Source organism: Plecotus auritus (assembly GCF_963455305.1).
Source record: "Plecotus auritus genome assembly, chromosome: 7".
In the NCBI taxonomy this organism is placed as follows: domain Eukaryota; kingdom Metazoa; phylum Chordata; class Mammalia; order Chiroptera; family Vespertilionidae; genus Plecotus; species Plecotus auritus.
Window position 1 is genome coordinate 44,883,523 of NC_137774.1, and position 14,468 is coordinate 44,897,990.

Here is a 14,468-nt window from a genome sequence, read left to right on the forward strand (position 1 = left end):
CAGAGAGCCTGGAGCAGATTTCCTGAAGGCTGTGGAGTTGCCTTGAAGCTGAGTAAGAGTGACACAGGTGTGCTCGCAGGGCTCCCTGCTGCAGGGAGGTGGCCCTAGAAGTATCCAAGCTTGGAGCACGGGCCTGATTCGACTGCAGATGCTGTTGCCTCCTGTGCAGGAGAGGCAGTGACCCGAACTCTCCGGGCTGAGGGGCAGTCTGCCTGCAGAACTCAGGTGTATGTGGACACTGGACCTTAATGTCTTGCATGCTGTGTGTGTTTGTGTGGACCTTGGTGCTGTGGGTCTAGGGGGGCAGAGAACTGCCCTGTCTCAACTACATGTATGTAAGAGGGTATGTGACAGTAAGCCTGGGCGTTTTATGGCAGCATACTAAAATGTGTCAGTGTGTGTGTGTGTGTGTGTGTGTGTGAGGCAGTGTACCTTTGTGTGTATGTGCACACGCGTGTATGTGTGTGTGCCTACATGTTTGAGGTTCTGAGGTATGGTGTGGTTAGCATATCTGGGCATCTCTGGTATGTATGTGCAAAATGTCTCGTGTGTGTGTGAGGTGTCTCAGGTGTATATGAGTGTGTGCAGTGGTGTGTCTCCGGTCTGAAAAGGCAGTGTGTCTGGGTGTCCTAGGGGTCCAGGGCACTATGCCATATCTGGAGAGTGAGCAGGGAAACATACCTGGAGTCTGCAGTGGTAAAGTCTCAGGTGTGAAGGAGGCAGGGTTCTCAGTGATGGGGTGGAGGCTGATGTGTCCCTCCTTCTATACCTGAGGGTTTCTGATGGTTGAGGGTAGAGCTGGGGATCACATCCCTGGTGTCTGGGTGTCTCAGGTGCCTACCCCGGGCTCTGAGTCTGGAGGAGAGTGTACCATCCTGAGTTCCTTCTCCAGACATGCTCCCGGAGGCGGGCTCCCCGTGGCTGCTGAGGCTACTCCGGGACATCCAGCTGGCCCAGTTTTACAGATCCATACTTGAGGAGCTGAACGTTACCCGGCCAGAGCACTTCGACTTTGTAAGACCTCAGGATCTGGACGGCATTGGCATGGGCCGGCCTGGTGAGGGACCCCTAGCCCCGAGGCCCTAGTCTCTGTTTCCCCAACCTGTCATTTGCTACAACCCCCATGCCCCTCCCACACCAGCCCTCTTCTTACCTTTAAATTCCTTGCATCATCCCCCCCTCCCCAATACTACCCAGCCCTTTAATTCTGGTCTCCCCCAGCCCAGCGCAGACTGGCTGAAGCTTTGAAGAGGCACCGTTTGGGACACAAGCCTAAGAACTGGGTCTACAAGGTGTGTGTTTCTGGGTGGGGATGAGAGGTTTAGGGGGCCAGCTTAGGCTGGGGAATGGGCTGTGCTGAGTGGCAGGGGTCTGCAGGCTTCCACACACCTGATTTCCCACCCCTGTTTCAGATCCTTGGGGGGTTTGCCCCTGAGCAGAAGGAGACGACCACCCCACCTTCAGACAACCCTCCTTCCCTCCCTGAGCCAGAGGGGGGACTCAAGTGTCTGATCCCAGATGGTGCTGTGTGCAGAGGGGAGCTGCTGGGCTCCGGCTGCTTTGGTGTGGTGCACCGCGGGCTGTGGACACTCCCTAGCGGTCAGAGTGTGAGTACTCAGGGAGCCTGGGCTAGCTGCCCCTCCGCTCTGCTGCCCTCTCTGCTCTGGCCCTGGTATAGCTCTCCCTGCGGTGCCTGATGATGTTTCTCCCCACACCCCCAGGTCCCAGTGGCTGTCAAGTCCCTCCGGGTGGCTGCCGAAGGCCCCGTGGGCACAGAGCTGAGGGACTTCCTTCGAGAGGTGTCGGTCATGATGAACTTGGAGCACCCACATTTGCTACGTCTGCACGGGCTTGTGCTGGGCCAGCCTCTGCAGATGGTGAGCAGACCTGACCATGGCTCCCGGGACAGCCCCGGGCTGAAGTGAGACCGGAGGGTGGGTGGCCAGAGCCCCGTGGGGCCGGACCTCCGCTCATGAGGTGCGGTGCTCCGCAGGTGATGGAGCTGGCGCCGCTGGGCTCCCTGCACGCACGCCTGACAGCGCCGGCCCCCACACCCTCGCTGCCAGTGGCTCTGCTCTGCCTTTTCCTGCGGCAGTTGGCAGGGGCCATGGCGTACCTGGGGGCCCGCGGGTTGGTGCATCGGGATCTCGCTACACGCAACTTGCTGCTGACTTCACCGTGCACGATCAAGGTGGCCGACTTCGGGCTGGTGCGGCCGCTGGGCGGCGCCCGGGGCCGTTACGTGATGGGCGGGCCCCGCCCCATCCCCTATGCCTGGTGAGTGAGGGGTGCCCCCGCAGGAGTTTATTTGGAGGCCAGTCGGGAGCGTGAGGATCTGGAGGGAGGTAGTAGTGGAGGGAACTGGTTCTCTGAGGAGGGGGGATCCAGAGGAGTCCGTGGGTCTGGAAGGGCTTGGAAAGGAGGACTTCCGAGGACAGTGGGAGAAGGCGGGGGAGGGGCGGGGACGGTTCAGTGGGAGGTGGAAGCTCCAGGGGCACATATCCAGCCCCCTTCAGCTCCACTTCCGCAGGTGTGCTCCAGAGAGCCTACGCCAGGGGGCCTTCTCTTCTGCCTCGGACGTGTGGATGTTCGGGGTGACGCTGTGGGAGATGTTCTCTGGGGGCAAGGAGCCCTGGGCCTGGGTCCCGCCCTACCTCATTCTGCAGCGGCTGGAGAAGGACCAAGCCCGGCTGCCTAGGCCTCCTCTCTGCTCCAGGGCCCTCTACACCCTCGCCTTGCGCTGCTGGGCCCTCCACCCTGCTGATCGGCCTAGCTTCTCCTCCCTGGAGGGGCTGATCCAAGAGGTGGGAACCCTTGCATCCCCAGTTCTCTCTTCCCTCCCTTCTTTCTCCCAGGGTTCCCTGCACAAGACTAACCATACTGACTCCTGGGCTGGGGTCTGGGACCCCTGTTTGCTCTGAACAGAGCAGTCGGTACCTGCAGGGTGCTAAGACCCTGGGGAGCAGCTTAGTGCTACATAGGTGAAGGCTGAAGGCCAAGAGAAGGGGGAGCACAGAGCAGAGAGCCGTAGGTTGCAGTGGGCATTTGCAGAGGAAGGTTCAGTGTGGAAGGGGGAAGGCCCTGGAGGTGCTCAGGGGCTGCCCCATGGGAGGATCTGTAAGGCAGATAAACACCAGAGCTGACCTACAGAGCACTTGATCTGAGTAAGATACTGTACTGAGTGCCTTACATGTATCCTTATGCATGTTCACTCATTTAATCCTCACAAAAACCCAACAAGATCATTGTTATCTTGATTTTACAGATGGGGCAGTTCAGGCACTGCCAGTTTAGGTGACTTTCCTATAGGTACACATAAGTGGAGGAGTTGGGATCTGAACCAGTCTATCTGACTTCAGAGCTATTTCCTAAATGAATATACTATTTCCGGTATTCTTTTGAAAACATTTTTGAAATAATTTTTCATTTTTCAATTACAGTTGACATACAATATTATACTCGTTTCAGCTGTACAGTGATTAGACATTATATAACTTACTAAGTGATCATCTTGTACCTATCTGATTCTACACATAATCATTAGAATATTACTATATTCCCTACTTTACACCCCCATGACTATTCTGTTGCTATCAATGAGAGATGTATGTGAGAACCGAACATCAGTTGTCTGCCTTCTGCATGCCCCCTACTGGGAATTGAGCCTGAACTCCAAACTCTTGCATGTGCCCTGACCAGTGCACAGAAAGATGCCAACCAACTGAGCCACACCAGCCAGGGCTGTTTATGTTCTGCTTGTCTCTTTATTTTGTTTTTAGATTCAATTGTTGATAGATATGTATTTAATGCCATTTTACTGTTCATATTTTAATCTTTTTTTTTTTTTTCTTTTCTTCTCCTCTCCTTCTCCTTCTTCTCCCTTTAACATTTCATCTAATACTGGCTTGGTGATGATGAACTCCTTTAGTTTTTCCTAGTCTGGGAAGCTCTTTATCTGTCCTTCTATTCTAAATGTAGCTTTGCTGGATAATCTTGGTTATAGGTCCTTGTTTTTCATTACTTTAAATATTTCTTGCTAATCCCTTCTGGCCTGTAAAGTTTCTGTTAAGAAATCAGCTGACAGTCTCATTGGGAGCTCCCTTGTAGGTAACTAACTGCTTCTCTCTCTCTTTTTTAAAAATATTTTTTTATTGATTTCAGAGAGGGAGAGAGAGAGATAGAAACATCAATGATGAGAGAGAATCATTTATCAGCTGCCTCCTGCACACCCCACAATGGGATCAAGCCCGCAACCCAGGCATGTGCCCTTGATCAGAATCGAACCTGGGACCCTTCAGTCCGAAGGCTGACACTCTATCCACTGAGCCAAAACCAGCTAGGGCCTCATGTCATTTTGTAATGCTGTTGAAGTTCTAAGTTCATCTACTCTTCCCTTAAGTTCATTGAGCATCCTTATAACCACTGCTTTGATCTCCACTTCTAGTAGATTGCTTATCTCCATTTTGCTTAGTTCTTTTTCTGGAGTTTTGTTCTGTTCTTTCATTTGGGATGTGTTTCTTTGTCTCCTCATTTTGGCAGCCTCCCTGTGTTTGTTTCTATGTATTAGGTAGAGCTGCTTTGTCTCCCAGGCTTGGTAGAAGGCCTAATGTAGTATGTGATCTATAGGGTCAGAGGCACAGGCTCCCCATTCACCCAACCTCGGCACTCCAGTTGTGTCCACCCCTTCCTGCAGGCTGTATACACCCTCCTGTTGTAGTTGAGCCCTGATTGCTGTTGGAGGGATTTACCCAGGCCAGTTGGCTGCAAGGGCTGCCTGCATGGAGGATCAGCTGTGCAGGGGCCCATCCCACAAAGTAGGACTTACTTCAGCAAGACTCTGGTGCCTGCTGAGTTCTCTCCTTAAGTGTGTTGCTTGTGGGTTTGAAGCTGTTCACTGGGTGCGCTGGCTCTGGAGCCTCCTGAAGGTGCAGGCAAAGATCAACAGCCACCTGTGTTCTGCTCAGGTCACCTAGCATGAGCTACAAAGCAATCTGCTCATGACCACTATTTGTGCTCAGCTTGGAGGTGTCCAGGAAAGGCCAAGCTGCAAGCCAAGGACAGCTGCCACTAGTATGGGGCCTGGGGCCACTAAGAAAGAGGTATGGGGCATGCCAAAGCCAGATGCTGCTTGTTTGAGAGATTTTGGGAATGTGTGAAGCATGAGCCAAGACAGGTCATTCATATGGAAAAGCCATTGGAAACAACTTGGGTGGGCCTGAAAGTTGGTGGGGCAAGGTCTCAGGGAATCACCAGGACTTGGCAGTGATAGCCAGGTTGGTGGAAACTTGGCTATGGTGCCCTCCTGCAGGCTCTGTGGGGGAAGGGCTCAGAAAAGGAATATGGCCTCTGCCAGCACTTCTGTCTGAGAGAAAGCTGCCCCTCCAGCTCTTGCCCTGATCCCAGACACTTCCATTCCTCTCCATATGTCCCTGGTGCCTTTTGAGCTCCTGCCCCAGGGCTGGAACTCAGAGGGAGTGAATCCAAGTAGGTGTGCTTGAGCCCTTTAAGAGGAACTGCCTGTGACTCCATAAGTCCCCCACCTCACTCAGCCACAATCCCCACTGGTTTTCACAGCCACAGCTATGGAGACTTCTCTTCCCAGTACTACAACCCTGGAGTGGGGGACCAGGAGTGGGGCTGGGACCCCTCACTACTCAGGGGAGGACCTCTGCAGCTAAGATATCCCTCCCAATTTTTATCTTCCATACGAGGGTGTTAGACTTGCTTATTCATATCCACTCCTCCTACCAGTCTCGATGTGGCTGCTTCTTTATATCCTTAGTTGTAGGACTTCCATTCAGCTAGATTTCAGGCAGTTTTGAATGATGGTTAAGTAGTTTAGTTGTATTTTTTATGTGGCTGTGGAAGGATGTGTGTCACGTTTACCTACACTGCCATCTTGACTGGAAGTGTATACTGTTAAAAGAATTTAGTCTTTACTCTAAGGGTACTTGGAAGTCATGAAAGAATTTTGAGCAGGGAAGGAACAAGACTTTATATACTATAACACTCCGGCTTGGTGCAGGAATGGATTAGAGGGATGACACTGAAGGTGGGAAGCCCAGGTTGGAGAAAATAGCTGTGAAGCAGAAGAGATATTAAGAGATCTGGATGAGGGTTGAGACACTGGAGCTGTAAAGAAACGGAAACTTTCCAGAGGTGCTTGGAGGTGGATGTGATGGGCCTGGGTGTAGAGTAAAAGCAGAATGCAGGACGACGCCCTCTTGATCTCCCTAGATAGAGACAGACCCCCTTCTGTTGCTCCCTGACCCCTGGGCTGTGTCCAGCTTGGCATGGAATCTAGGTCTTCCTCCTCCACTGGACTACAATTGGGGAACAGGGAGGAACAGTCCCATCCTGTGCCCAGAACAGAGAATATAACTGGAATGGGTTTGATTGGTGGGTGCATAAACAAAGAGGAGTCTCTTTCTTCCCTGCTCCATGGTACCCTCTCACTCAGGCCACAGCACAGCCACCCTCTCCTCCTGTTTCTACAGGCCTGGCCTCCAGAGGGGCGGTGTGTGAGGGATGTCACAGAGCCAGGTGCCCTGAGGATGGAGTCTGGTGATCCCATCACTATCATCGAGGGCAGGTGAGTGCCTCATGTTTCCTACGAATCCCCAGGAGGACTCCCTCCCAACATGCCTGACCCTGGTTCCTTTTCTGCTTTCCCCCAGCTCCTCCAACCCTAATCCTCTGCTTCATCCCCTGAGAGCTCCACCAGTCCTGGCCTGCTGGCTGGAGCATGCCCACAGAGCCCTTTTGTGTTGGGGAGAAAAAGGTTTTCCTTCCTCCAGGCAGATGCAGCTCCATGGCACACAGCTTGTGAGCGGAACGCATGTGGGACCCCAGCCTCCACTCCCCCCTTGTTTTCACCCTCTTTCCACAGCCCCAGCTCAGCAACCTGGAAGGGCCAGAATAGTCGCACATTAAAAGTGGGCACTTTCCCAGCCTCGGCAGTGATGCTGACAGACTCGAAGGGCTCGCCAGCCACCTGCCCAGTCCACAGAGGCTCCCCTGCCTGGGGAGAGCAAAGACGGGGAAGCATAGATGGGTGAGGACCTGAAAGCGTGGGGACAGAGCTGGGCTGGGGGAACCAACCAAGTTCAGCAGCTGCTCTGCAAGGGAAGCCTGAGGAGGAGCCAGGGTAAAGCTGGGAGGCTGGATGTGCCTTCCAGGAGAAGCTTCCACTCTGTGTCTCAGTCAGACGGGGAGCCCCAGAGATCCTTTGGGAGGAGACACTGATGTCGAGTGGGGCTGGGGTAGAAAATGAACTGGATCACTCTCCAGCAGGGTCAGAGCCAAGGCAAAGCTTCGGGAGCCACCTCCAGCTCAGGGGCAGAGAAGGAACATGCCCCTGCAGAGGATAAAGGGTGAGTGTGGGGGAAGGGCAGGGCCCCAGGGTCTCTGGGATCAGGAACAACCCTCAGTTCTACCCCCTGCTCTGAATCCATGCCTTTGACATATGATTTCCCCACATATGACTTCGTCCTTCCACCACTTCATTCTGCCGGTTGACATCCCAGCTGTCCTTTAAAATCGGCCTAGTCCACCGCACAGCATCTCTGCCTGCAGCGCCTGCCCTCTCAGTTCTTTGGGTACTTAGCTGCCTGGCCCTGGGTGTCTGTCTTATTGTCCCGGACACCTGAGGACAGCACAAGCAGACAGAGAGTGGGAAGAAGGCAGGACCCTGCATCTAGGCTTCCTCTCAAGATGTTTTTTCTCACTGTGCAGGCATTTCCAAGAGTCTGGAATCTGTTCTGTCCCTGGGCCCCTGCCCCACAGGGGGTGGTTTGAGCCCCCCTGAACTTCGAAAAGCCAGAGATGTCCCCCAGGGACCCCCAGGCCTGCCACCCCGCCCTCCCTTTGCCTCCAGCTCTTCTCAGTCCAACCAGCCCCCCAGGGAGCGGCCTTCCTGGCCCAAAAGAGAACCCCTGCACAATCACCCCCTGGGAGCACCTGGAGCCAGCAAAGCCACTATTCTCTCTGGAGGTCTCTTGCCCGACCCCGATTTGCAGAAGAGGGTTATGGAGGTGAGGTCTCCCTGAAGTGGCCTGGTGTCCAGAAGGGGCTGCAGGCTGGGGTAAGAGCCTAAGTGAGGCTTTGTCCCCTAAGGTGGAGCTGAGTGTACATGGAGTCACCCACCAGGAGTGCCAGGCAGCACTGAGAGCCACGGGAGGAGATGTGGTTTCTGCCATCCAGAACCTTAAGGTAAAGGCAGACCCTTCTCTTGGGCTCCCACCTCTCCTGCCCCTGCCCTCTGACACTCAGCTGCCCTCCCTCTTGCTTCCACAGGTAGACCAGCTCTTCCACCTGAGTAGCCGGTCCAGAGCCGACTGCCGGCACATCTTGGAGCATTACCAGTGGGACCTCTCAGCAGCCAGTCGCTATGTCCTGGCTCGGCCCTAAGCTCTGCTCCTTTAGACATGGACACCAGATGCACCAAGGAGCTGAGCATGTGGGGCCAAGCAGAGCAGAACAAGGCCCTGAAAGGGTATACGTTCCCACCTGAAGAGAGCCTGCCATAGGCAGGTCCCGGAGTCCAGGGTCGGGCACTGACGCGTGTCTCCTCCTCCCCTGCCTCTTGGCCTCTGAGGGCTCAAGCTCCCTTGGCTGGGTCATGGAAGGATCTAGTCCACCCTGCCTACCACATTTCCAACCAGGAGGAGGACTTGGAGGAACAGAGCTGCTATACACCATACCCATAGGAAGCTTGTACTTGCTACAGAGAATGACAAGTGGCCATACTGAACCCTGGGAACAGCCATCCTGAGCTGCCTTCAGCTACACACTGAGCCCCATGGGAACAGCCATCCCAGATGATGGGAGCAGCCATACTGACTTGGGGTACATGGCCCAAACTGCCTTGGCTTGGGACGGGGCCGTCATGGGTGATGAAAGTTACTGTCTTGGATTCAAGGACACTTGATCCTGGCAGCATGGATTACGAGACGAGACGGGCCAGCCCCACCCGGCCCAGCTGTCACATTTCCCTTTGTTTCTTCCCATAACAATTCTTCCTTCTGCCCTCTCCCATTACATATATCTTCCAATGTCCAAAACATTACAAAGTTTATATGAATATAACATACAAAGATGCAGCCTCCTTTGTAGGAACAGGGAAGGAAGGGGTGGTTAAGTAAGGCACACGGAGCTGCAGCAAGCACCAGCTGTGGGGAGGGTCAAGGGGGAGAGGAGGTTGGCACTGGGGCTGAGGCCCTAGAGCCGTTGCTGGGGAAGTGGGAATCCCCTCTGAGTGCCACGTTCTGAGGCTGAACTAATTGGTCAAGCTGAGGCAGAGGTGGGTGGCCATATCAGCCATCTTTGGTGCTGCTTACCCTTTCCCACCCCAGCTCTGTTGTAAAACCCCAGAGCCCTGGATTTCAAAGGCCCCATCCAGAGCAGAGACCCTGGAAGGGGGTAAGAGGAAGTGAGCAGGGCAAGTTTGAAAGCGATATGCTTGTGTGCTAAGGGATGGCCAGAGACAGTGGTGAGAGGTAGCAGGGGAAGGGCTCTCATACATACCCTTCTGTGGGGGCCACAGTGAAGGAGGCCAGGGGAGTAGGGTAGGTATGGGACACCATGGCCCCAGCCACTTAGGCATCCCTGTCTGTCCTCTGCAGTGTACATGGAGGAAAGGGGCTGCCTCTGAGGAGGGGCCAGGCCAGGCCAGGTGACCATCTTGAGTTCTGGCTGAGGTGATGGTCCTCACCCTGAGATGCCGTCTAACTGGTGATGACAGAGGGCCCAGTGCCTCCTCGCTTCTCGAAGAACATGTAGTCCTGAGGGGAGGGTACTGTCAACAGGAGATGCGGCTGGGCCGGCCTGGCTCAGCTGTCACAACCCAGGTCTAGACCTGCAAACCTCCCCGCCCCCCGCCCCCATAAATTCTGTTCCTAACCCTTTCCTAGCAGGAAGTGCAAGCCTCCAGTGGGAGCAAAGGAGGGACAGCCGACTCACAATGAGGAACGTGGCTCCCAGCAGTACAGCCTTCACTCTCACGTCCAGATCCAGCGGGAACTGCAAGCCAAAGTCATCTGCATCCGTGAGGGCTTCTTGGAGCAGTCCCCCCCACTGCTTGCTGATGCGGCCCACACTGCGGGACTCATCTGGAGTCTTCACCTGTCAGGAGCGAGACAGGCAAGAAGAAAAGACCCAACTAGGATGGATGCAACTGCTCTCGCCTGTCTCCAGTCTTCTTCCCACAGGCACCTGTGTGAACTGTGCGGCTCCACACTTAGTGAATCCTCCTAACAGCCTTGGGTTTCCATGTGACATCTGGGGAAACTGAGTCACCATAAATCACACTGGGAATATATAGCAAAAATCAGGATTCAGACTTAGCTCTGTTTCTCTTGAAGGACCATACGTGTCAATTGAACATCAGTGGTGAGAGAAACGGAAGCGTAATAGAGTCCAGTCTCCTTAGTGTATGGCTGGTTGTTAGGTTTGTTTTTATTACCAAAGTCCCTGCCACCCACATTTGGTGCAGTTTGTGCCCTACACAAAGTAGCTTGTCCAAAAGGGCAAGGGAGGCTGCTAAAATTCTGGCTGCACCCTATCAGCCAACCAGGCTCCTAGAAGACTGTGACTGCCCAAAGGGGTGCCTTTCCTTTGCAAAGTAGGGAGGGCCCTGTCCAGCACTGCATGCAAGCCTCAGCTAGAGGGGGTCCAAGCCCATCTATTGGGGGAGAGGGTAGCCTCTGAGGACCATGCTTTCCACTGGACCCTCTGGGCCCAGCGGCAATAGGTCCTGCTGATGTAAGTGGTAATTCACAGCAACTCCCTGGTCCTTTTCCTATGCTCATTCTTCAGTGACTAGAATTATCATGATTTCCTTCTATGTCCTTTCCATCCTCTTCCCTCACTGTCCTACCCCCCTGGGGCACTTCCTGATGATCAGTCCCATACTGGGCAGGTTCTCTCCCAGCCAACCCTGTGGTCCCAAGAGTACAGCCCCAAATATGGACCATTCATAATTATGTAAGAGGGAGACTGGCCCTATGAGAACCCCACAGTCTACACATTCCCATCCAGAAGTGACCAAGTTATATCGTTCCCAACCAGTTCTTACCACAGAATCTTCCCTCAGCTGCTAAGGTGACCCAATTTTTAAAAGTAACCTTAGGGAGGACACCTCATCACATGGCTTGGAAAGTCTACTGGATTATACCTATTGTTTCTTCCTTACCTGCACAGGTAATTATCCTGTAAAGAATTCAAGGATCTGGCCCAGGCCAGTGTGGCTCAGTTGGTTGGGCATTGTCCCATGCACTGAAAGATTGCTGGTCAGGGCACATGCCCAGGTTGTGGGCTCAATCCCTGGTAAGAATGTGCAGGAGGCAGTGGATTGATGTTTTACTTTCACATCAATATTTCTTTTTCACTCTCCCTCTCTCTCCCCCTCTCTCTCTAATAATCAATTTAAAAACTTAAAAAAAAAAATGTCAAGGGTCTGTAAAGTGCCTTTGTCTCCTACAAGCAAAGGTGCTTCCCAGCATCATGCTGAAACTGTCACCACTTGGGTTCTCCAGGCTCCAGGTTGGTGGTAGGAATGCATGGTGAGAAGGATCTCACCTGAATTCCAGGCTGGAGAGGCCATTGGACTTCTAGATTGGCAAGGCAAGCCACAGGATGTTAATAAGTTGAATTAGTGCTTGCTCCAGGGTCTGAGCTCACAAACTCATGCACAACAGTCACATGGGCCCTTCTCCATTTTAAATCCAGCCTGGCCTTAGATTGTTCCCCTTCTCAATATGGCTGTAGGTGACAATTAGCAATGGCCCTCAAGGTGAAACCCACTTTGTCATGCTTTTATAAGACCAGGGAGCCATCCTATTTCTAAAAGGAGGAACGCTGGAAATGTGGTAGGAGTCACAGTGAGTTTGGATCGATGAGCTCAGTGTCTTGACTTTAGTGTTGGCCATCCAGCCTCGTGGAAGCTGCCATCTTGTTTTATGAAGGTCCCAGGAATCTCCCCTTATTCTTGATACCTCAAAGTTGGTGTCTGTGCCACAGCCACAGGTCCAGCAGGGCCCCACCACTCGCAGGATCGTATGGCGATCGGCATCTTGAATGGAGAACTTGGGGAGGAAGGGATGCCAGGTCTGCAGCACATGGCCAATGGTGGTGCCTGGTGGCGACTGTACTTCCATCTGGAGTAGGAGGTAGACAGGGTTACTGCCGAGCCAGGGAACTCTGGTCCAAGCTCTCACCACTCCAGCTCTATCGCTGGTCTCCCCTCACAAGACCTCCCATCCCCTTTACCAGACCGCCTGTCATCCCCCTCAGAAGACCTCCAGGCCCACCTGTTCACTCCCACGCCTCATGCGTGGTGATGCTCCATCATTGATCCTCCGCATTACCTCCTGTCCCGTACCCCACCTTCTCCCGGACCCATCCCTCCCCGCCCACCTCCTGGAGGCCACACGGGCAGCAGCTGCAGCCACAGTGGAGGGGGCGGAGCAGGCGCAGCACTTCTCGGTCCCCGGGGTCCACCAGACGGATGCGAAGGGGCCGGCGGGTGCCGCAGCACAGACGTGCACAGCAGTTGCTCTCTTCAGCCGCCTGACCCAGGGGCTGTCCAGCCCCTGAGCGCAGTTCATACCGGTTACTTGTCTCCCAGCCTAGGAGCGCTGCCAAGGTGTGACACGGAGGCTCAGGCACCCGCGCCTGCCCAAGAGCCCACTCTCTGCCCCGTCACGAGGCCCACCCTACTCGTCCTCCACTCACTTTCCACGCGCCCAGCCCTCTGGTGAACCAGGATCTGATCAATCTGGAAAGAGAGCAGGGCCGCGCCCACCTCAGCGCGCAGCCCTGAGCGTCTTGGCCCCTCCCTGTCGCTCCTCCCTCACCATCTCCCACTCACCGGCACCAAGAATTCGAGGCCAGAAGGCACCCCGGGCAGTGGCAAGAGGGGGGCAGCAGGCCCCAGGGCACTGGGGCCGGGCGAGGGGAAGAGAGCGAAGCCGGGCGCAGGGGCAGGCGCGTGGGCGGGCACCGACGCCGGTCCGGGCCCAGGATGCTGCACCTGCTCCGGGTACCCAGCGGTCACAGGGTAGGGAGGAGGGGGCGAAGGGGTGTAGCCTGTGGGGGGCAAGTATCCTGTAGGGGGACAGGGGCCGATTAGAGAAACTTGTGACCTCATCCTCTTGCCCCTTAATCCTTGGGGGACCTCGAGGCTGCGGGGAAAATGTGGTGAGAAGAGACTGAAAAAGATGGGGTTGGGGAGCAGGGCGGTGGCTCCTGAGAGGAAGGGAGGGGCCCCACCCAGCCAGTCCGAGCACATTCCCGGAGGGTGCGTTGGATACCCAGCTCCCAAGTGGGGGTTGGGGGGAGGGACTAACGGAGACCCTCGCATTGGGCCCACCTACCTGCCATAGGAAAGGGATGAGGGTTCGCGGGTTGTTGCTATACCGGAAGCTTAGTTCTAGGAGTGGAGGCAAGCTCGGGGACAGCCTGACAGACACAGAGACAGACACAAAGACGAACAGGCAAACGCGGAGGCGGCTGCGCCAGGCGCCCGCCCAGGGTCTCTCGGGCGGCGCCTCTGACTCGGGGAGAAATCGAAAGTGTCAGCGGGCGGGGCAGAGTACCTGGGACCCTGGATTCCCTCTGGGGTTTGCAGAACCGCCCCCTCCCTTTGTTCTCCCATTCTCCGCGGAGGCGGCTGTTGGCAGACGGCAGGACGGATGGACCCGCGATCAGACCGACGGCCCGACCTCGAGGGAGGTTTCCTGACCCCTCTGCATCCCCCGCTCACCTGAAGCCCCTAAAATAGTCGGGGTGCCCAGCGCTCGGAGGCTCCCAAGAGCTCGTGGAGGCGGGCCCAGAGTCTGGGCCCGCCCCCTCACCGCCTGGGCCCCGCCCACCCGGCCTGGGAGCCGCGCCTGCGCAGAAAGGAAGCCGGTTCTCCGAACCCAAGACAGTGGGCTCCTCCGCGTGGTGGGCGTCCCGCCTCTTCCGTTTGCCTGCAGCAGGCCAGAGAGGAAGTTCTCTCGGGGAGGGCAGCCGACGGAGTCCTACCGCGCTACCCCCGCCAGGTGTGCGGACTGAGAGCTCAGCGTCCCTCCGTAGAAAGCGAGGACAGCTGGCACCGCTCGGGACCCCAGGCTCCTCCTCCGAGGGTGGTTCGGACCTCGCTGAGGCAGCGGGACACCCTTCACACTATCACTCCTTGGCCTCTAGGACTAGCTCCTGGCTCCCTTCCTACCTCCCCGGAGCTTACCTCGCTGTCTCTTATTCCTGACAGACACCTTGCAATGCCAGTACTTCCTAAAGTCGTGCCCAGCCACGTAGGTGACAGGCTGCCCAATAGTGTCACCAGTGAGTGTGCAGGAGGTTAAGTTCGGGAGACCAGATGAGGCAGTGCAGTCAGCAGGAAAGGCTTCCCCCAAAAGAAAGGACTGAACCGAGGCTCCAGGTGTGAGGGAGAGAGGGAGGCCAGCGTGAGTGCACACAAGGCCTGT

At 55.4% G+C, this 14,468-nt stretch overlaps 2 protein-coding genes across 4 annotated transcripts; one reads left to right on the forward strand and one right to left on the reverse strand.

Moving 5' to 3' along the window:
* Positions 1-867: 867 nt before the first annotated feature.
* On the forward strand, positions 868-9,092 carry TNK1 (tyrosine kinase non receptor 1; the record flags this gene model as incomplete). 2 transcript variants are annotated; one of them, XM_080679466.1, is made up of 12 exons in its annotated part: positions 868-1,057; positions 1,222-1,292; positions 1,413-1,607; positions 1,722-1,877; positions 1,994-2,277; positions 2,531-2,804; positions 6,498-6,592; positions 6,890-7,054; positions 7,294-7,373; positions 7,735-8,033; positions 8,116-8,211; positions 8,296-9,092. In XM_080679466.1, the coding sequence occupies 12 exons, from the start codon at positions 895-897 to the stop codon at positions 8,407-8,409; spliced, it is 1,992 nt and encodes a 663-aa protein (XP_080535592.1). In that variant the 3' UTR covers positions 8,410-9,092. The 2 variants fall into 2 exon arrangements, with proteins under 2 accessions (XP_080535592.1, XP_080535593.1); XM_080679467.1 differs by having other exon boundaries at positions 895-1,057; positions 7,291-7,373.
* PLSCR3 (phospholipid scramblase 3) lies at positions 9,056-13,816 on the reverse strand. Of its 2 annotated transcripts, XM_080679464.1 has the most exons (8): positions 13,763-13,816; positions 13,374-13,553; positions 12,869-13,104; positions 12,733-12,775; positions 12,415-12,635; positions 11,994-12,155; positions 9,961-10,122; positions 9,056-9,782 (listed from the first exon to the last, which is right to left on the reverse strand). In XM_080679464.1, the coding sequence occupies exons 2-8, from the start codon at positions 13,378-13,380 to the stop codon at positions 9,726-9,728; spliced, it is 888 nt and encodes a 295-aa protein (XP_080535590.1). In that variant the 5' UTR covers positions 13,381-13,553; positions 13,763-13,816; the 3' UTR covers positions 9,056-9,725. The 2 variants fall into 2 exon arrangements, with proteins under 2 accessions (XP_080535590.1, XP_080535591.1); XM_080679465.1 differs by lacking the exon at positions 13,763-13,816 and having other exon boundaries at positions 9,582-9,782; positions 9,961-10,020; positions 13,374-13,502.
* Between the last annotated feature and the right edge of the window lie 652 nt (positions 13,817-14,468).